Source organism: Labrus bergylta, chromosome 2 (genome assembly GCF_963930695.1).
Source record: "Labrus bergylta chromosome 2, fLabBer1.1, whole genome shotgun sequence".
Lineage (NCBI taxonomy): Eukaryota > Metazoa > Chordata > Actinopteri > Labriformes > Labridae > Labrus > Labrus bergylta.
In genome coordinates this window covers 35302616-35324662 of record NC_089196.1, presented here as the reverse complement: position 1 = coordinate 35324662, position 22047 = coordinate 35302616, and the positions used below count along the sequence as shown (strand labels likewise).

General features: G+C 42.1%; 2 protein-coding genes across 3 annotated transcripts in view; one reads left to right on the top strand and one right to left on the bottom strand.

Annotated features, from left to right (window-relative positions):
- Positions 1-22047, bottom strand: part of LOC136181106 (NLR family CARD domain-containing protein 3-like) — a 494962-nt gene that overhangs the window by 171433 nt on the left and 301482 nt on the right. The window lies entirely within an intron of this gene.
- LOC136181091 (NLR family CARD domain-containing protein 3-like) overlaps positions 1-22047 on the top strand; it is a 156058-nt gene that overhangs the window by 131997 nt on the left and 2014 nt on the right. Inside the window, exons 10-14 of one of the 2 annotated variants that reach the window (XM_065961365.1) lie at positions 14848-15043; positions 15150-15323; positions 15419-15592; positions 16209-16376; positions 16497-16543. The exons of the other annotated variant lie outside the window; for it this stretch is intronic. Coding sequence (XP_065817437.1) covers positions 14848-15043; positions 15150-15323; positions 15419-15592; positions 16209-16376; positions 16497-16543 — 759 coding nt within the window. The remainder of the gene's footprint in view (positions 1-14847; positions 15044-15149; positions 15324-15418; positions 15593-16208; positions 16377-16496; positions 16544-22047) is intronic. 2 annotated transcript variants of the gene reach the window in all.

Sequence of the window (22047 nt, the reverse complement as noted above, 5' to 3'; positions counted from 1 at the left end):
GGTTTACAGCCTTTTTTTTGTAGCTCCTCCCAATATTTTATATTTGCATAATATAGCACTAAAAAAGGTTTTATAAGCTTGTTTATAATACATGTTTTTGTACTGTCCTTTAATGCACTGTGATCTTTTGTAGTGGTATTAAGTAAAGCTTACTACAAAAAAGCCAAAGTATTGAGTAGATTGTGCTTAGAAAATGTATGGCAACAAAGTGACAAACAAATGTATTGAATAGATTTAAAGCACTGTGATACTTAATGAAGCATAAATTTAATCAATTATTCTAGGTAGAAATAATTAGGAAAGGCCATGTAAATGTGTTGAATTGATTGTTTTTATTAATGTTACTAAGTGATTCCAAATATTTTTTATGTAGATTATCCATAAAAATAATTCAATTTTGATTCAACAATTAGTAAATTAAAATACATTTCTACCAAATATTAAGTACATATTAATAAGTTTCCACTATATTTTCAGTAAATTTGAATTAATTTCCACCAAATACATAATAAAAAAAAAGTTAAATTTCCTCAGTTACCCCATAAATATAAATAACTTTTTCGTGAGAAATTGTGTTTGATTTGCTTAATTTTTTTTGCTATATAACTCATATTTTGGCATCATATTACTAAATGCAATACATTTAAACACATTTTTAAAATAGTATGTACTAATTTAGTTTTTTTTTAAATAACTGAAATAATTCAGTAGTTTTTATTAAAGTTGAAGAACTTTAAATCTACTTAATAAATTTACGTGTCACTTTGTTGCCTTAATTTTTTTAAGTAACTAATAGTCAAACTTTTTACGGTGTAATATTTGTTTTCTTTCAGTGTTTGATTTTGTTTCCATTGTGGCGTTTATGACCCCTGCTATGAATGTAACCAGTTTATTCAGATCCACGCACACTTTCCCTTCTTCTGTTTGTTCTGGCTGTTTGTTCTTCTGGCCTTCATTTGTATCTTCCATCTCTCTCCCTCTCCCCTGTTTCACCACCTTCACAGCTTCTGCATATGTGATTGTATTGTGCACTCTGACTTGTTGAACCTGCACCTCCGTTTTCATCACCTCACATATGCCACACTGTGATTTCCTCCACAGTTACAACACTTTGGTTGCATACCTGTTTTACACTGCTCATATTCATGATCCTCCCCACACCTTGCTCACCTTCTCCTTCCCTTACATGTCTGAGCAGTGTGTCCAAATCTTTGACAGTTAAAGCATCTCATTGGTCTGGGTATATATTCCCTTACATTGTAGGTCATATATCCCAACATAACTTTCTGAGAAATTCCTTCTCTTCAACCCTGATTTCCCCACTTCCTCCTCCAGATCGTAGTTTCCTTTGTTTCTTCATACCAACGAGCTCAAAAGAATTGCCTCTTTTGTCTCTTGTTCTCTCACTTCCCTGACTGATCTCCATACTGTCCTCACTTTTAATCTCTTCTGAGTCACCCCATTCTGGTCTGTTCACAGCATAGCTGTGCCTACCCGCGATAGCTTTCACAGATCTGTTGAGTTTCCCCGTGTCATCCAGGGATATCCCTCGCCTCCGATTTCCAGGTGTCAACCGTAACTTTTCCTGTGTTAAATCAGCAGATTCTTCATCTAATCTTACTTTCAAACTCTTAACCATGAGTTTGTTAAGGTGCTGTCCAACCCGGCTACTACACTGAGCATGCGCCTGTTCCGCCTGGACCTTCTACGTAGCCTCGGAATACTACGCCGGCTACATCCAGCGGCCTGTGAAGCAGCGGAGCCTCATACCAGCGGAGTCTGCCAGTGGAGGAGACGGAAGCGGTGTGACCGGAAGCAAAAACGGGGATGCCGAGCGGGGCTAACAACCAAGCTAAAAGCTAACCCGCACAGAACGCCGCTTCCTTCCATCCTGCTTTCTAATGTCCGCTCCCTGGAGAACAAACTGGACTACCTGAAGCTGGATTTAACTGCAAAACGGGAGATGAGAGACTGCTGCGCCATATTTCTCACAGAAACGTGGCTGAAACCATCCGTTCCAGATGAGGCAGTTAGCATAGAGGGACTGGTAAATCCCGAGGCGGCGGTGTTTGCATATACACCAACAACAACTGGTGCAACAACGGTGAGATAGTCTCAAGTCACTGCTCTCCTGATGTAGAACTACTGACTATTGTTGGGGTTGTATCAAGTCAACTTTGGTTATATTCTTTAATAATTAAACTTAATTATTAATAATATAAATAAAATATCATTAAACTATGTTTAATCTCGTTTTGGGGCACCAACCTGTAATCAGGTAAATATAACCAAAATATCACTCAAATCAGTCTCAAATTAGTTATTTAATTACTAATATTATTAATAATGAATAACTATATTTAATAATTTGAAGGCGTGAAATCTGTACACAAAGCCTTCGCACCCAGCTTATATCACAATGCAAATACACCAGTAATCACAAACAACTGCTCTCTTAAATTATAACAGAATTTATTTAAACAAAGCAACATCAATCCAAAATCAATGAACTTAATTAAACAAATAACTATTATAAACTAATCTAAGCAACAAACATTATCAAGCAAGGCTTGTGGATGAGGTGTAAATGTGTGTGTGTGCAGATGAGTGTGTATGTAGATGTGTGAGGAGGCGCCAGCCCCGCCACACACCACTCCTCATCAACGGCACAGCAGTGGAGAGAGTTAGCAGCACAAAGTTCCTGGGGGTGCAGATAACAGACACTCTGACCTGGTCCCTTCACACCGGCGCTCTTGTGAAAAAAGTGCAGCAGCACATGCACTTTCTGCGTCGGATGAAGAGAGCACACCTCCCTCCTCCTATTCTCACCACCTTCTACAGAGGCACTATAGAGAGCATCATAACAAACTGCATCTCTGTCTGGTCCGGAGCCTGCAGTGCCTCCGACTGGAAGTCCCTGCAGAGAGTGGTGAGGACGGCGGAAAAGATCATTAAGAGTCCACTTCCTCCCATCCAGGAGATCGCAAAGATCCGCTGTCTGACCAGGGCTCAGAAAATCAGCAGAGACACCTCCCACCCCCACCAAGAACTGTTTTCGCTGCTGGACTCTGGAAAGAGGTTCCGCAGCCTCCGAAGCAGAACTTCCAGGTTCTGTAACAGCTTCTTCCCACAGGCCATAAGACTTTTGAACAGGAAAAAATAATCCCTCCATTCCCCCTCAAACCCCCACACAGGACTACCTCACTGGACTGTAAAATACAATATAACGTGCAATATATTTATCTGTATAGTAATTTTACTCATAGTTTTTCTTTTTATATCTATTTATATCTTCACCTTATTTTAATTTTTGTGTAATGTAAATACATGCTGCTGTTTTTATCCTGCACTACAACGAGCCAAATGCAACGAAATTTCGTTCTTATCTGCACTGTAAAGTACAAGTTTGAATGACAAGTTTCAATGACAAGAAAGTCTAAGTCTAAGTCTAAGTCTAAGTATTGTAATCCGCATCATTTACAACTGATCAGGTATACACAGTTTTTGGTGTGTGGGCTTCCCATATGTTCCATTTTAAAAACATTTTTATTGTATCTGCTGCGCAACCAAGTTTGGTGCTTAAAAAATTCCACGTGACCTCTGGATTTAGGGGTCAACATGGGTTGGACTCTTGCTTTGACCAGGTTATCTTTCAGGTTCCTGTTTTTTCTGAACGCTGCAATGATTCTGTGAATCTCGGTTTCTGCGATGATGTTTTGAAAATTATTTTGAATAACTCTGACTAATTGAATCGCTGCTGGAGAGTAACAAAGGGCAAAATAGAGGAAAGCAATTGGGGTTTTGTGTCCTGAAATGTCTTGAAGGACCTTCTAAGAAAGCAGCAGGAATACCCTCTGGTGGCCAGTGCTGAGAACAGTGTTTTAGTGGCCTGTTTAAAGTCCTCTTTGTCGCCACATATTCTGTGAAATCTCAGCAGTTGAGACTTTACCAGCCCAGCATAGGTGTGTTTAGGATGGTGGCTAGTTTTGTGGAGCAGAGCATGACTATCTGTCTCCATGAAACATACTTTAATGTCCAATTTGTTTGTTTTCTGGAAATTTTACCTTTGTATGTGGTAGTGTCAAGAAAGTCTACCGAGGTGTAGCTGGTCGTAGACTTCAATGAAATGGACGCATTGTGATTGTTCAGAGTGGTTAAAAAGTTATCAAAATCCTCCTTAGTGTGAGACCAGACCCCCCCCCCCCCCCCCCCCCCCATATGTCATCCAAATACCTACAATAGTATAGAGGTTTTTTGTGACACGAGACCAGCAGCGCCCCAAATGAGTGCTGCCTATGCCACGGGTCGGCCCTGGCCAGCATTACAGACTGACTGAAATCCGGGGGTGATGGGATGTGATATTTAGGCGATATTTTAAGTGTGTTGACCAAAACCCATCATTCTCAACTACGGAATCTTTTGCCATGAAAACACCAATGCACCTCGTAATCTCTCTCGCTCTTGCAATCTTTTGGGCAAGAGGGGCTGCAAACCGACTTGTCAGTGTGGGTTTGCCTGTTAATGTGTTTTTAACAAGGGGAGGTGATTGGAGCTTCTCATTGTGGTGTGGATTAAATGCTGCATCATGTTTGTTGGGCTATTTGTGTAGTTCCCTGTCTTCTTGTAATATTTGCACACAGTTTTTGTCTTTTCTGTTATCTTCTCACCTCCTTTGTTTTGTCTCTTGAGGAAGCCAAAATGTTTCCACACCTCCGATTTATAAGACGGTGGTGTGGTCGGAATTTCAACATCTTGCACTGCAGCTGCCATGATAAAGACTGCTTGTTACAACCAGGTAACAACAAACCGCCTCTGCTCTTCAGGTGCTGAGGCTCACACGAGTGACGTAGGAAGTCAAGCAAGAGAAGCATGAATAGATGGCGCCCTCTGCTGTTTAAAAAGAAGTACTGTGATTCAGTTTTTCAGAGTATCAAAGTGAACCTTGACACCTTTGAATCAATTTTTAACTGCCTCATGATTAATCTTTACATCTCTAGTATGCAGGTGTTGGAAACAGGAAGTTAGTTATTGTAGTTTGTCAGCAGGGGGAGCTTCAGCAGTGACACACAGGTACTGTACATCACCTGTAGTAGTCCCTTTTTTAGTGCAGTCATACCTGCGTCAGGTGTGAATACGAACAGATTTCGATTGGCTGTGACTGACACTTGAAATCTGCTTTGATAGTTACTTTGTAGATTCAGATGAACCAGGTACATTTAGATTTTCATTCATTTCAAAGAGCGTCCCATTGATTGACTAACGATGTAAATGATCATTCACTGTGAAACTGTCGACAGTTTTTAGACAATTAAAAAAAACATGTTAAACACAGAAGTTTATCGATCACTGAAGATCATTTAAAAAGGACGATGGTCAAAAATAACTCAAGTTTTTGTCTTTTTTTAATGACAGTCTGAAAGTTCTTCTCTTGATTGACAGCTGAGGTTTCAACATGAAGACAATCTCTGCTGCTTCTGATCACACACACACTTTTATTTCTTCTCATGAATCTTAAAATAATAAACTCAAACTTCCTTCAGGGAGAAATGGAGGGTGTGTCCTTTGATCACCTGTTGGTATGTTGATGAACCAGCTGTAGTATTTCCTGGTCTCAGTAGGACTCTGACTCTGTCTCGTTCTGACGCAGATCTGTTCTCTGTGTTGAAGGTAAGAGACACTTTTCTCTGTTTTTTAAGACTCTCTGTTTGAATTAAGTGTCAAAAGAGCTGTAAGCTATCAGTTAGCCACCAGGTTCATTAGCTGCTCTGACTATAGTAGAAGTGCAGGGAACACAATGACTCTCAGTTAGCATGCAGGCTATGCTAACATGCTAACAGTACAGTTTTACACAGCAGAGGGAGGGAGTGGAGTCTGTCCACATCAGTTAGGACTAAAAATAATCACTCCATCAGCTCAACTGGTTCCACAACTTCTCTGGAACTGGACGGTTGCCAAGCAACACAAACACTCCTCTGCAAGTCAAGTCAAGTCAAGTCATATTTATTATAGAGCACATTTAAAAACAGCTACAGCTGACCAAAGTGCTGTACAATACATGAAAAAAGAAAAAACTACTTGAGATCACAATGTCCACAAGAGAGAAATATATATATATGTATACATATATACATATATAAAGAAAGAATATATAAAGAAAGCAACAAAGGAACCTGAAAGAAACGGTCTATTCAGGACCAGGGGACTCAAATGCTAAAATATAAAAGTATGTCTTGAGACAGGACTTAAAAAAGTCAACAGAGGGTGCAGACCTGATGGAATGAAGGAGGCCGTTCCAAAGTTTACAGGCTTTTACTGAAAAGGCCGGATCTCCCTTTAGCTTGAGCCGTGAGCGGGGAACAGCCAGGAGGCCCATGTCTGATGATCTCAGGCGCCTAGATGAGGTGTACGGCCTGAGGAGGTTGGTAATATAAAAGGGGGCCAGGCCATTCAGGGCTTTAAAAACAAACAACACAATCTTAAAAATAAAAAAATAAAAAACAACAGCTTCGATTTTTGACTCATTTAATTGTAGGAAGTTATGGGCCATCCAGTGTTTTATGCCTTCAAGGCATTGTATAAGAGAGGTGAGTTCTGCGAGATTGTTTGGTTTGACCGGTAGATAAAGCTGAGTGTCATCTGCGTAGAAGTGGTATGAGAGGTTGTGCTTCTGGATAATTTGACCCAATGGAAGCATGTATAGTGAAAATATTAGAGGGCCTAGGATGGATCCCTGTGGTATCCTACAGCTCAGACCAGATTGGGAGGATGTGGCGTTAGTTAAGTTTACAGAGAAGGTTCTGTTGTTCAGGTATGATGTAAACCAAGTCAGGGCTGTGCCCCCAACACCAACCCAATGCTACAGGCGATTCATTAAAATTGTGTGGTCGAATGCTGCAGTAAGGTCCAGTGAGATCAGGAAAGCACAGTTTCCAGAGTCCATTGTAAGCAGAAGGTCGTTGTGGATTTTGAGAAGTGCAGATTCTGTGCTATGGGCTGCTCTGAAACCTGATTGAAATTTGTCTAAAATACTATTATGATGAAGGTAGGGTAGCAATTTCTCCAGAATAACCTTTTCTAGCACCTTAGAAAGGAAGGGTAGTTTTGAGATGGGTCTGTAGTTGGAAAGTGGTATGGGGTCCAGGTTGGGTTTTTTTTAACAAGGGCTGCACTATAGCATGTTTAAATGAGGGAGGAACAGCACCAGTTGACATACAGCTGTTTATAATGGAGAGGATAAAAGGGCCGGTAATATCAAAGGAATCTTTGAGGAGAGCTTGGTACGTACTATGTCACTGGGGCAGGTGGCAGATTTCATTTTAAAAACCGTCTCTTTGAGTGAGGTGAAGGTGATAAGCTCAAAACAGTTTAACTGGGCAGAGCAGTTGAAGGGCGGGGAGGCTGTGCCTGGTAGGGGCTGAGATATTTTTTCTAATGCCAGCAACTTTTTCAGTGAAGAACTTTAGGAAGTCTTCTGCTCTACTAAGGGGAGTGTCTAGAGAGGATCCAGGAGGGGGGCAGGTGAGAGAGTTTATAATATTGAATAGGACTTTAGGATTATGGTGATCTTTTGAGATGATATCTGAGAAATGTTTTGCTCTCGCTGCCTTGACTGCAATTTGGTAGCTGCTCTTTAAGGATGTCATGTGAGATTTGAAGCTTATCCTGCTTCCACTTGCGTTCAGCTTGTCTGCAGCTCCTCCTTAGGGCTCTAGTGGATTCAGTAATCCAAGGCTGTGATTCAGGCTTTGTTTTTTTTATCTTGAGAGGCGCAATATGGTTGAGAATTGAGGAGCAGGTAGCATTAAATAATTGAATGTGATTCTCAGTGCAGAGTTCAGTAGGAATATTTTCAACGGACAGAGTATCTTGAGCAGCTGAGAATAAACTGGCAGTGGAAGAGTTAATGTAACGAGAGTAACACATGGGGAGGAGACCATTTGATGACAGGACAGAGAGAGACACATTCAAAATAATGGCACTGTGATCTGAAAGACAAGGGTCCATTATTTCCAAATTGTTAACAGGAAGACCACAAGACAAGACCAAGTCCAAAGTGTGGCCATGTTTATGAGTGGGACCTGAGACATACTGTGCAAAATTAAATGATTCAATCAGGTTTAAAAATTCACCGACAAGTGGTTTTGATGGACAACATACATGGATATTAAAATCACCCAGAATTAAAATTCTTTCAAATGATGGCACAATTTGCGATAAGAGGTCTGCAAACTCAGTGATAAAATGTTTATCTGATTTTGGAGGACGATATAATATGATGATAAGAAGAGGGTTTGCTGTACCCACTTTGTTTTTAAAAACTGCTGCCAGACCCCCGCCTCGTCCGGAGGGTCGTGGCGTGTTAAAGAAGGAACATTCATTTGGAGAAAGCTCAATAAGTGGACTTACATCATTGGAGTTCGGTCAAGTTTCAGTCACCAGAAGGAAATCTAGGCCCTGGGATGTGAAAAGTCGTAAAGAATAAAAGTCTTATTTAGCACTGATCTGGCATTTATCAGAGCCAGTTTAATCGGGGCCGCATTACTGACGTGCGCTAGTGGCGTCCATGGCAGAGAGCGGAGGTTACTAGAGTTTACACCGCTGCAACGTTCAGTGGCAGATCGGGATTTTGAGCCTCGGTGATATCGGAAAGACATTTTTACTGGAATATTGAAAGTGCTAGAAGCCTCGATAGGTCCAAGTCCTGCAATTGAATGAATTTTTGACGTGGAGCTCTGCAGAAGGGGACAGCTGATCTCTGCTGCACCCACAGCAGAGATCAGCACAGACCAGAGACCTTATTATGCAGCTCTATAAGTAGAATTACTGCAGTGAAATCAGAGTGTGTGATTCTAGTAGATAGATTTGTAAAGACAAACTCTGTCTGCTGTAGTTATTCTCTATGATCAGCTCTTATTGAATGTCTCCTTCCAGTCAGATAGCTGTGTCAGATTGATCTAACCAATGGGGATTATTCAGTCTGTTGGGCCCCTTCACAGGGGGGTCCTCCAACCATTCATCACCAATATGTGATCAATAATCTGACACCTACAAAAAAATGCTCTGTATAAACATTTATCTTCAAAGTTCACAGAAGTATTATTTCCAACATAAAGAACATCTCTCCCCGATAGTTAAGACCAGACTCGCAGCATTCGGTCATTTACTGTTACATTTCATCTTCACTATCTGCTCCACCACTGCTCCTCTGTTTTCACTCTCAGACAGATAATTCATTTCATAGGAATAAATCATGTGACTCTTAGCAGAGCGATGAGAGTGAGTGATATCAGATGGGGCCCCTTAGGATCCGATCACACAAAGACGCAACTCGCCTCAAAAAAACACCTGAACACAGCTGAGGAAAGAACAGCTGGGAGCGCCTGTGGAGCAGGGCTGTGTGTGCATACGGGCGACCAAATGAAATATGTTTGCTCCAAGAGGAGGAGGGGAAAATGTCATAAAAAGTGGATGTCAAACCTACTTGATTTGATTGGCTACTTTGAGTGAAATTGACGATTGCTGAGACTCTGCTTCTTGATCAAAAAAGTTGAAAATGTTTAAACTTTTATGCGTACCCAAAAACTGCTAGAAAAATGTGTCTTGCAGAAACAAAGAAGAGCGCCCAGCAATCACGCTGGACCATAAGATAACCATGGTTTTGCTGGTGCGGCTTTCCCTTTTTGAAGGTGAACCAGGTAGATGTGATGTTTGTAGACTGACAGTGAGGTGATGATGATGATGATGATGATGATGATGATGATGAAGGTGAATCAGCAGCTTCATCTCTTTGTTTTCTACACAGCTGAAGATCTTTGACTGGATGTGACTTCAGCAGCTGAACTCCATCAGTGTTGTTGTAGTGACAGAGTGCAGCTCTTCCAGCAGGGGGCGCTCTGCTATGGATCAGTGTGAGGACACAGAGGAGGGAGTCCCTCCATCTAAAACCTCTCTGTGTGAGGAACATGAAGCTCTGAGGTGAGGATCTCTAACTGTCCATGACTCTTCTTCATGTCACAGCTCAGCACTCACATCACTCCACCTTCATCATCATCATCATCATCATCATCATCATCATCATCATCATCATCACTGTCTCATCTGCTGCTCACAGTAACTAATAATGTTGTTTTTTTGTATCAGGATGCAGGAACAGAGACCAGACTCTCCTGGACCCAGCTGTGTGTCCATGAAGAGTGACCGGTCTATAGGTCGCTCTATTGACTTTAAAGATGGACGTCCTGCTGATGGAAGGTGAGATCTGAAATTGACAAAGAGCTCTGTTCTTCTTTTCTGTAGGCTCACTCTTTCATCCTCAGCCATTTACATCACTCTCAGTCTTCAGTCCATGTTCACCTCTCCCAGGACTCGTACTTTTCTCCTGTTTCTCCTACTTCTCCACCAGAGGTCCTCAGAATTCACCTCCTTCTCTTCTAGGTTTCAATAGCCCAGACCTTCCCCTCTACTCTACTCACCTGTCTTCATTTTCCTCATCAGCTTCATTTAGTTTTCTCATCACTTCATGATCATTGTGTGCTTTGGTTCTATCTTGTGTTTTTTATTTTGAAGTGTTTGTATTTGAACCCTGACCTTCCTGAAGGCAGTAAAATGTGGAAATTAATCATTTTATTGCAGCTGTGAGTCCATTTTTTTCTGCATTTGGGTCCTTCCCTGCGCCCTATTTCCCCGACCCTGTCAGAACTTAACCTGCCTGACACAGAACCAGCCGACAGTGTGATGGACTTTATGACTTCAAAGCAAAAACAGCCCTACTAGAAAGAAGCTAAATATTCTTAGACAAAGTCAAAATAATAGGCCAAACCTTAAAAAGAGACAAATCTGAGGAAAGATTTATTTTTGGGCTTTTTGTTCCGTTATTTAGAGACAGGACAGTAGATAGAGTCGGAAATCAAGGAGAGAGAGAATGGGGAATGACATGCAGGAAAGGAGCCACAGGTCGGATTTGAACCTGAGCCACCCGCTTGGAGGGCTACAGTCTCCCTGCATGGGACACTCACACTAACCACTAGGCCACCAGCACCCCAATTAAAGCATTTTTATTGAATGAACATTTTTGTTTTTCCCTCAGGTAGAATGAAAGTCCTCTCCTTCCTCACTCCCAATGATGACCAAAACAAACAGACATACTGTCCACAATATCAGATTTCATTCACTGAGAGTCTGCTTCTGCACGTCCATTTTAAAGCATGCACCATCAAGGATACGAGCCACGGTTTAAAAACTGTGATTAGAGGATTATGGTCCACGAGGTGGATGTTGGATGTCCTGACTTTGTCCACAGCCCAGATCCTGAACCTTTTGAGGTTCTGCTGGTGAGATGTTGGGCATTGAAAGCTGCAGGTCAAGTTCACTAACCTACCTGGTCCATACATCCTGCTGATCCAGCTGACCATTGTACTGATATCTGACTACACTTTCTCCTGGACTACATAGTTTAACACTTGATCCTTGTTTTAGTGAATGGTATCTGAGTCCAGCTGAGGCATGTTTAGTACATTAGGGATGATGTCATGGTGGTATACTGAACATTTGGTCCAGTGATCTTGGCAGGACACTGGTGAGCAGATGTATCATGAAGACTGCAGACAAAGATCTTCAAAGCTCTTGAGTGTTTTTACAAACCTTGTAGGATCCATATTCTGGACTTACTCACAATATAAAAACTACTGTGATGGTGCAAGCAGCACTTATTCCCATCTGAAGTGATGTCAGTCTGAAGACTTTGTCCCAGAAGTGAGTTCCAGGGTGAGGTTCCTGAAGTTGTTATGGATAAGTTCTTGATCTTGATCTGTTCTGTATCCTAACAGTAGTTGCTGCTCGTTGTAAATGCTGCTCGGTCTCTAAATGTACTATGAGAGGTAGAGCCTTCAGTTTTCAGGATCCTCTCCTCTGGAATCATCTTCCAGACGGGGTGAGGGAGGGAGACACACTCTGTATTTTAAGAATAAAATTAAAAGTAACTATAAATTTTATAGTTAGGGCTGGCGCTGGTGTAGACCAGCTCCTAGTTATGCTGCTATAGGCTTAGACTACTGGGGGAACTGTCACCTTGAGCTCCTATATCTCCCTCCCTCTCTCTCTCTCTCTCTCTCCCTCTCTCTCTCTCTCTCTCTCTCTCTTTATCTCTCTCTGTGAGATCGTATTACTGATTGTTGCTATCTGTAAATCTCAGTCACTAACCACAGCATCTTTCTGAGCTGTGTTTATGTTTATGTCGTCTTCTGTTAACTTTACTTTCATCAGTCTGAAGAATTTGAGGACAAACACAGTGTTGGCTGTATTCTGAGTGAGATACTGTTCTAATAGAAACAGAGAGAACTGTGGAGAACTTCACCTCTGCCTCCTGATTACTGATTATCCATCTGCCAGTTTAAACTGGAACAATCTGATTAAAAATGATCTTTCTTTGTTTATTTTTTTGTATCAGGATGCAGGAACAGAGACCAGACTCTCCTGGACCCAGCTGTGTGTCCATGAAGAGTGACCGGTCTAAGGGTCGCTTTCTTGACTTTAAAGATGGACGTCCTGCTGATGGAAGGTGAGAATTAAAAATCAAGTTAATGTTATGTCTCTGTTGTTTAAAGACTCATAACTTGGCTCAAAGTTTCATTATATATATCCCGTTGTTTTCTTGTGTAATATGTCCTGTCACAGAGTTCAACAGGAGAGCTCCAACGTTCACAGAGATCAATCAGACCAGCAGAATCCAACAGACCTGGACTCCATCTTTATGGTGTGTTCAACACACTGTTAATTAATATACTACCATTACAATAATTTAATGTTAAGTTATTGTTCTGTTTAGACCAGCTGACCTTCAGACTGACAGATGAACCACATGTTGAGTTCTACCAGTTTATATTAAATATCCAGTGTCTCCTTCTGTTCCAGCTGCTGGAGGAGAACATCATCACCTTTGTGAAGAACGAGCTGAAGAGAGTCCAGAGGGTTCTGAGTCCAGATTACCCAGAATGCTTAGAGAGTCTGAGTGAGGATGAAGAGCAGGGGAGAAGCTGTTATGAGGCATTTTTGAAGATCACTCTCCACTTCCTGAGGAGAATGAAGCAGGAGGAGCTGGCTGACTGTCTGCAGAGCAGTAAGAACATTTTAACAGATTTAGTATTTTAGAAAAAGGACAAAGAGGTTTAAAGTTCAAAACTCAGATAGTCATGTGATCTATATCAAGATCTGTTCATTGATTTCAGTTCTTTCTTTATTCAGGAACGTTTGGTGCAGTGTGCCAACAAAAACTCAAATCTAACCTGAAGGAGAAGTTCCAGTGTGTGTTTGAGGGGATTGCTAAAGCAGGAAACCCAACCCTTCTGAACCAGATCTACACAGAGCTCTACATCACAGAGGGAGGGACTGGAGAGGTCAATGATGAACACGAGGTCAGACAGATTGAAACAGCATCCAGGAAACCACACAGACCAGAAACAACCATCAGACAAGAAGACATCTTTAAAGCCTCACCTGGAAGAGATGAACCAATCAGAAGAGTGATGACAAAGGGAGTGGCTGGCATCGGGAAAACAGTCTTAACACAGAAGTTCACTCTGGACTGGGCTGAAGACAAAGCCAACCAGGACATACAGTTCACATTAACATTCACTTTCAGAGAGCTGAATGTGCTGAAAGAGAAAAAGCTCAGCTTGGTGGAACTTGTTCATCACTTCTTTCCTGAAACCAAAGAAGCAGGAATCTGCAGGTTTGAAGAGTTCCAGGTTGTGTTCATCTTTGACGGTCTGGATGAGTGTCGACTTCCTCTGGACTTTAAAAACAATGAGACCCTGACTGATGTCACAGAGTCCACCTCAGTGGATGTGCTGCTGACTAACCTCATCAGGGGGAAACTGCTTCCCTCTGCTCACCTCTGGATAACTACAAGACCTGCAGCAGCCAGTCAGATCCCTCCTGAGTGTGTTGACATGGTGACAGAGGTCAGAGGGTTCACTGACCCACAGAAGGAGGAGTACTTCAGGAAGAGATTCAGAAATGAGGATCGGGCCAACAGAATCATCTCCCACATCAAGACATCCCGAAGCCTGCACATCATGTGCCACATCCCAGTCTTCTGCTGGATCACTGCTACAGTTCTGGAGGATGTGCTGAAGACCAGAGAGGGAGGAGAGCTGCCCAAGACCCTGACTGAGATGTACATCCACTTCCTGGTGGTTCAATCTAAACTGAAGAACATCAAGTATGATGGAGGAGCTGAGACAGATCCACACTGGAATAAAAAGAGCAGGAAGATGATTAAGTCTCTGGGAAAACTGGCTTTTGAGCAGCTGCAGAAAGGAAACCTGATCTTCTATGACTCAGACCTGACAGAGTGTGACATCGATATCAGAGCAGCCTCAGTGTACTCAGGAGTGTTCACACAGATCTTTAAAGAGGAGAGAGGACTGTACCAGGACAAGGTGTTCTGCTTCATCCATCTGAGTGTTCAGGAGTTTCTGGCTGCTCTTCATGTCCATCTGACCTTCATCAACTCTGGAGTCAATCTGATGTCAGAAGAACAAACAACATCCTGGTGGTCTAAAGTATTGAGAGAAAAACCTGACCCAACACTTTTATATCAGAGTGCTGTGGACCAGGCCTTACAGAGTCCTAATGGACACCTGGACTTGTTCCTCCGCTTCCTCCTCGGTCTTTCTCTAGAGACCAATCAGAATCTCATACGAGGTCTGCTGACACACACAGGAAGTGGCTCACAGAATAATCAGAAAACAGTCAAGTACATCAAGGAGAAGATCAGTGAGGATCTGTCTGCAGAGAAAAGCATCAATCTGTTCCACTGTCTGAATGAACTGAATGATCGTTCTCTAGTGGAGGAGATCCAACAGTCCCTGAGATCAGGACGTCTCTCCACAGATGAACTGTCTCCTGCTCAGTGGTCAGCTCTGGTCTTCATCTTACTGTCATCAGAAAAAGATCTGGACGTGTTTGACCTGAAGAAATACTCTGCTTCAGAGGAGGCTCTTCTGAGGCTGCTGCCTGTGATCAAAGCTTCAAACAAAGCTCTGTACGTGCTCACATAACTATCCAGTTCAAATGTAGTTCTCTTCATTCAGAAATAACAACTATAGTTTGTAATTGCTTTCATTTGTGTTCTTCTGAATCCTCTTCAGGCTGAGAGGTTGTAACCTCTCAGAGAGAAGCTGTGAAGCTCTGTCCTCAGTCCTCAGGTCCCAGTCCTCTAGTCTGAGAGAGCTGGACCTGAGCAACAACAACCTGCATGATTCAGAAGTGAAGCTGCTGTGTAGTGGTTTAAAGACTCTACACTGTTCACTGGAAACGCTCAGGTAAGGACTTATTCATGTGAAAGTTTACCCAATAAGCTTAAATGTACTTAGTTTATTTGATATTTTGATTAACTTACCAAACATATCCTCTTCAGGCTGAGTGTCTGTAACCTCTCAGAGAGAAGCTGTGAAGCTCTGTCCTCAGTCCTCAGCTCCCAGTCCTCTAGTCTGAGAGAGCTGGACCTGAGCAACAACAACCTGCAGGATTCAGGAGTGAAGCTGCTGTCTACTGGACTAAAGAGTCCACTCTGTAGTCTGGACACTCTCAGGTTAGTGTGCTGCTGATCCACATTATTCATCTAAGATCACGTTTTCTTGATGAATCATTTATTAAATGGGCCTTGGTGGTGGTTTAAAGTTTTCCTGTATGTTTCCACATTAAAGCTGTAAAGCTCTGAGCTCGTTCTATAGCTCTCAGTCTTTTAGTCTGAGGAAGCTGGACTGGAATAAAGAAAGTTAAATATGAAGTTATTTCCCCACCAACAAACAAACCATGGATAATGTTTGGAACATAAAGAACTAAAGAATCTTTATTTCAGATGAAACAGTTCAGAACTGTTTCTACATCACTGCTGATGTCAAAGCAGTCTGTGTGTTTATCTCACGCTCTGTCTTACCTTCACTATTTGTCACCAGAGTAAATATTGATTAGTATCAGATTATGAAGTCTATTCTGTTCAGCTGCATGGTTATGACGGGATGTTACTGGTAAAACAGAGAAGAATGAACCAATGGATGTTAAGCATGTTGTGTGTGTGTGTGTGTGTGTGTGTGTGTGTGTGTGTGTGTGTGTTGGTGTTTATGTGTGAGTGTGTGTGTGTGTGTGTGTGTTGGTGTGTGTGTGTGTGTGTGTGTGTGTGTGTTGGTGTGTGTGTGTGTGTGTAGTCTGTCAGGTTGTCTGATCAAAGAAGAAGGTTGTGCGTCTCTGGCCTCAGCTCTAAGCTCCTCCCCCCTGAGACATCTGGACCTGAGCTACAATCATCCAGGAGAACGAGGAGAGAAGCTGCTGTCTGCTGGACTGGAGGATCCACACTGCAGACTGGAGACACTGAGGTACAGACAGACACACAGAAGCTGTCTCACTGTTTCTGAATGATGAACTCTGCTTCTTGTCTGATGCTGGATTTAAATGAAGATGTATGAAATAGATTCTGATCTGGTTTCTTCCTCCAGGTTGGACCATAGTGGACTGCACAGACTGGATCCTGGTCTGAGGAAGTGTGAGTGTGTTTTCATTTCTCTTCATCAGAACACAGCAGCACATGTTGGAGTGTAGAAGAGTAAATGCTCTTGAACAATCAGACAGAGACTATGGCTTGTGAATAGAGGATTTGTTTATTTCTCTCTGAGAAGTTAATAACAATAAATTAGATTTATATAGCGCCTTTCATGAAACCCAAGGATGCTTTACAAAGTGTGTGTGTGTGTGTGTGTGGGGGGGGGGGGGTTGTAATGGCAGACAACAAGAGAGGAATAGAAAAACACAAACAGAGAAGAGAAAGGATAGAAACACTAGACAAACAAATGAAGGAGAAAGGGAGTGGGTGATCAGCTGAGGGGAGTGTTAGATGAGGCTGAATGCTTTGGTGAACAGATGGTGTTTGAGGAGGTTTTTAAAAATGACCAGGGGTCTCATTTATAAAAGAGTGCGTAAAATTCATACTAAAAATGTACGTGTGCCAAAAACCCGGAAATGGCGTGCGCACAAAATGATTCAGAGTTATAAAACCGTTCGTACGCACACCTGCACGCAATGTTCCCTTTATAAATCACCATCCACCTGGAAATGTGCGCACGTAGATTAGTCCCATGTTCCGCCCTCTACACGCCCACATTCAACCATAAACGGTCAATGCAAAGCAGCTCGTGAATGAAAATGCATCCAAACGAGGGGGCAGATCAAAGGTTTCCACCGTTGGATCACGAAAACTGAAGTTTAGACAAAGAAACAAAACTTTCTGACCCAGAAACAAAGGAACTTGTGAATGAAGTGAAGGATAAAATGGACATATCGGTAGTTTGCTGCAGCAGGAGGATCACGAACTGAAGAAAATTCAGAGAATGACACCACGTCGCTGCTGCATTCACGCTGTCCTATGAGCCAAAACATCCACCGTTCATCATTACGCACGAGTATATCTGCAATGTTTACATGTTTACAGGACCCACACTGATTTCTTCATATAGTGGCAGAGAGGACACGTCAGTCAGCATTCTCCCTCACTCTATCATATTATTAATCAAAGGTTTGATCAACCAACAAAAACTTTGAATTGTTGGCCACATATTTTCGTGGGCATCTCCGTCTGCACTGTGACTAATTATGATCAAATATATGGCTTAATGATCGTGTCAGAGATGCCCCGACTTAATGTCCACACTTGAATTATTTACAGAATAAATACATGCAGCTGATGAAGATGTGCTGAGTATGGAGGAGGTGAAATGTGTGAAGCCATCGCCATGTCTCTGTGCACTCTTTATTAAAACTAAAAATCACAATTGATGATAAATGCAAGATATTGAAATATATTAATGACAACTGGAGGCTCTATGGTCTTTGTGTTAGTCTAATGTTTAACTCTACATCAGTGATTACATTAGTGTATAAGTCCGGTCCTCTGAGGTCCGTCCGGGATAATGAAGGCGAGACGGCGCTGATGCAATATGTATGTGGCAGACTTTTATTTTTTATTTTTATTTTATGTTTATATATTGTCATAATGAAAGTTACTTATTGGAAACGGCTCACTACATGCGCGATTATAGCCTAAATAAAACCATCGGTTTGAATGATTGTGATGACGTGGATCTGTCAGTAAAGTTTGATATTTAGTGAAATAGGTTTGCTTTGTTGTTAAGGGAGCGAGCATTCTGCAGCATAAATGAGGCGGTGGTGTATTCTGAAGCAGAGGGGGAGAGAGGAGTGGTTCTGTCAACACACACAACAACAGGTATCAGGTTTCTGCTGTGCACGTGTGATTTGTTGTGATGATGGCGCCGGTCAGACACTACAGTGGGGATAGCATGGTCAGTGTAAACAAACTTGCATCGGGCAGCTCTATGCACGTAGTGAGGACGGCGCAGGAGTCCGAAAGATTTAATGGAAGCAAGGTTGTCCGGAGAGAAGTGGCAGGCGAGATTCTGGAGTTGCAGAGCGGAGTATGTTAGTAGTACCATGTCCACAGCAGGGAGAGCAGCTGCTAGCCGCAGGCTGAAAGCCGCAAGCTACCGGGCGCCAGCCGGGGTCAGGAAAACCGCAGGAATGAGAGCCAAACCAGGATAAGGAAAGGACCAATTTTGTGGCAGACGGGGGACCCGTCTGGACACAATCTGAGCAGGAGAGCAGCAGCCGGCAGTCTGGTTGTCAGGCAGGCCTCTTCGCCGCCAGCAGCCGAGCCAGAGTAGGGGGGAAGCGGCAGCCAGCGGTAGCCAACAGGTGGCGCAGGGCGACGGGTCCAAGCCAGGTAGGGAGCCGACGTGGCCGACGAAGAAGGACGGTCCACCAATAAGGCAGGCGAGGGTCCAGTGATCACAGACTGGTGAGGATATCCTGATAGCTGTGCGAGAAGCTAACAGCTGATCGGCGGCTAGCGCTAACAGCTGATCGTCATAGCTGGTGAGTAGCTGTCAGTTTACACAAACTGAAAGCAGCAGCAAAGTCGATCTGTTTGCAGACTGTTAGTAGAGGATAAGTAGGAGGGAGAAGCATAGATAGCACAAAAGAAACACCATTTTTGTCACGGATCGTGAAGCGGCGACATACACGCCAGCGTCCTCGCTCAACCGGAACTTTTATAACATCCCAATCATCCTTTTATGGGCAATCAACACACTGAGCAATTACAACATGTGTGCTATATGAAGACCATTTCCTAGAAGTTTCCTGGACAGACAACTGGTCTCTTAACAGGAAAGAGTGTGTGTGTGTGTGTGTGTGTGTGTGTGTGTGTGTGTGTCTTGTGTATCAGAACATGATCTTATGACTTGGCTAAATTCAGAGGTTAGATAACTATTGGTTTGTGCCTGCTGCTGTCCAGATTGTGTTTCTGTTATGATTAAACCTTTCAAACTACAACAGGATGAGGGCTGGAAGTAACACAAAGTGATGATAAAAGTGAGGGTGATGGAAACTCATGAGAGTTTAAATATGAAATAAAAAATGTAAACTGAAATTAAAGTGATAATCCAGTGAATAGAAAATCACCATTCATCACATCCAACAGAAATGTATATTTTACAACATGCAGTTTTTGTGACATTTCACATTTTGATGTTGGCTGCTGGCCGGCTGCTCGTAGTCGAGCTCGTGGAGCTCATCAACTTTAAAAACAGCAGAAATCATTTTTGATTTGACGTTCATTTTCATAAACATGTATATATGCAGAGTCTCCAACATCAAGTTCTCTCCTCAAAAACATCCAGACGTGAATTCAGTGATGAAATAGAAACAGAATATCTTTAGAGACATAAGCTAGCTCTCCTCCTCGTCTTCTGGCTGTGCAGACAGTAAGGCACACAGCAAAGTCCACGATCACCATAGTACAGGCCAGCAGGAACATCCAACAACAATACACAAGTCAGCTGCAGGCCGCCAGGTGGCCAGGTGAGGTCGGGACGGCGTGGCCTACACCTTAGACAAGCAGAGAAAAACTCACAAGGACTGAGTTGTCATCTGTCTCTTCAGATTTCGATCTGTTCATCCAGTCCAGTTAAATTTACATTAAAACAAAAACATGTATGTTGTAGAGCCTAGATTGATGGAAAAGAAATGGTCTCCATGACTTCAGAAACACAGTTTAAAAGTAGTTAGACAGGACAAAGGGACGTGGCACACTCCTGCTGCCATCACATTGTGTGTGACAGTGAAAGTGGAAATGAGGCTCCTGTTTGTGCTGAATGTGACCTCTGAGGACAGAACAGTTGGAGACAGCAGATGGTTCATAGATTCTTTGTGCTGCACTTTGATTAGTCAGACTTTATTCACTGCATGTGTTTGTTGATTTGGATCTCCATTCTTCCTGGCTGCCATGGTAACTCCATTTGAACTTGATTAGAAGTGGATTATTACATTTCAGTGCTGTCAAACATCATTCAGTGCTGAACATGAACTGTAAGTTTGATTGACTCTCAGTAAGTAGGGGTGTAACGGTACACAAACATTTCAGTTCGGTACAGTTCTCAGTTTTGAAGCTTCGGTTTGGTACATTTTCACTACAGTAAAGGGACCTGATGCAACACTTTTTTCTTTATTAGGAACATTTATAATTTCCCTTTTACACATTGGACTAAGTGCAGCATCGACAGTTCAGACTTGTACACCTGCTCAGGTTACTTTTTAATAACATTTTAAATTAAACATTGTAAAAAAAAAACATAAAATAAACTTATGCTGCTTCCTTCAACCAAAAGAGTCTCCAATAAATAAAAGATATGAATGAAATAAAGTATTTTAGAATGAAATGAAGTCATTAATATAGCCTTTATGTAAATATATTTCTTTTTAATTACACTTCCACCTTTTAGTTTATGAAGGCAACACTTTTTTGAATGCTCTTTGAGCACATAATAAACTAATCACATCTGGGACAGTGTAGTTTCAGAACTATTAATATTTCCCTCTGTCGATATAAGAACTTCAATGGCATTTTTTATGGCTTTGGCCCGTTTAGAATTACTAGCAAAAGGCTGTCTGTTTTTTCTTAGTTGCTGTGATGTTTACGTTCACGTGGTGCCTTTTCAAGTGCTTTAATAAGTTGGACGTGTTGCCTGTGACGTACCCGATGTCCGCTGAACAACAACGGCACACTACTCTCGTCTTGTCAACGTCTCTTTGTCCATTATTGTGGGAATGGGGAGGGAGGTGTTCATTCTATCATGCTGCAGGTCAGTGACGTGCGGCGAGGTTCGTGGCTGGTGAGGCACTGACTTTTTCAGAGTCAGATTTACAAATATATGAACCCATTTATAGAGTAGCTTAAATTCACCATTCAATTGGCAGCTTGCACATTGACTACTGGTTGTGTTTCATATCTCATATCAGCATTATTTACACACACATAGAGGGAAGGTGCATATTTGGCAAAGGAAGAACGTTACATTTATAGCGCCTCAGAAATGTTTTTTCCATTGCAATTCCACAATTCATACTCATTCAATAAAAATAAAAGTAGGCATATACTGCGGTGTATTCATGGTCTTACCTTTACTTGTAAACAAAGTCCTTTCACCTATCCTTCTGGACTAAAATATCTGTGACTTTGTTGTAAAAGATTTCCTTACCTTCTTTTAGTTTTAAAAGTCTTCATTATTTATCACTTCACGTTTTGATTTAAAAATTGAGAAATCTTTAAGCTTAGATATAAAATCTTTTTTATATAAAAAATCTGCATAGAAGAGGAGCAACCATCAAACCAAGCATAAACTCTTGGTCTTATGAGCCTCACACAACCTGACGCACGCCCCCTTCAGGTGAAGCAGCTGCCTCACCTCATGCTTTTTCAGTGCGGTTTTATGTCAAATTAAACTAAATATGTTAAAAACATGTGAAATACATTACTTATTCTATGGAAAGTGAGGACGGATAATAGAAGTGTCTACAAACATTACATTGGTGACAAACAGTAAGAAAGCAAAAGGCATACGCTCGACCCAGTTTGTGAGGGATTGCGCAATCTGGGATGAGGCACAACTCGTCGCTGCCTCACCTCGCATCGGAGCCGGC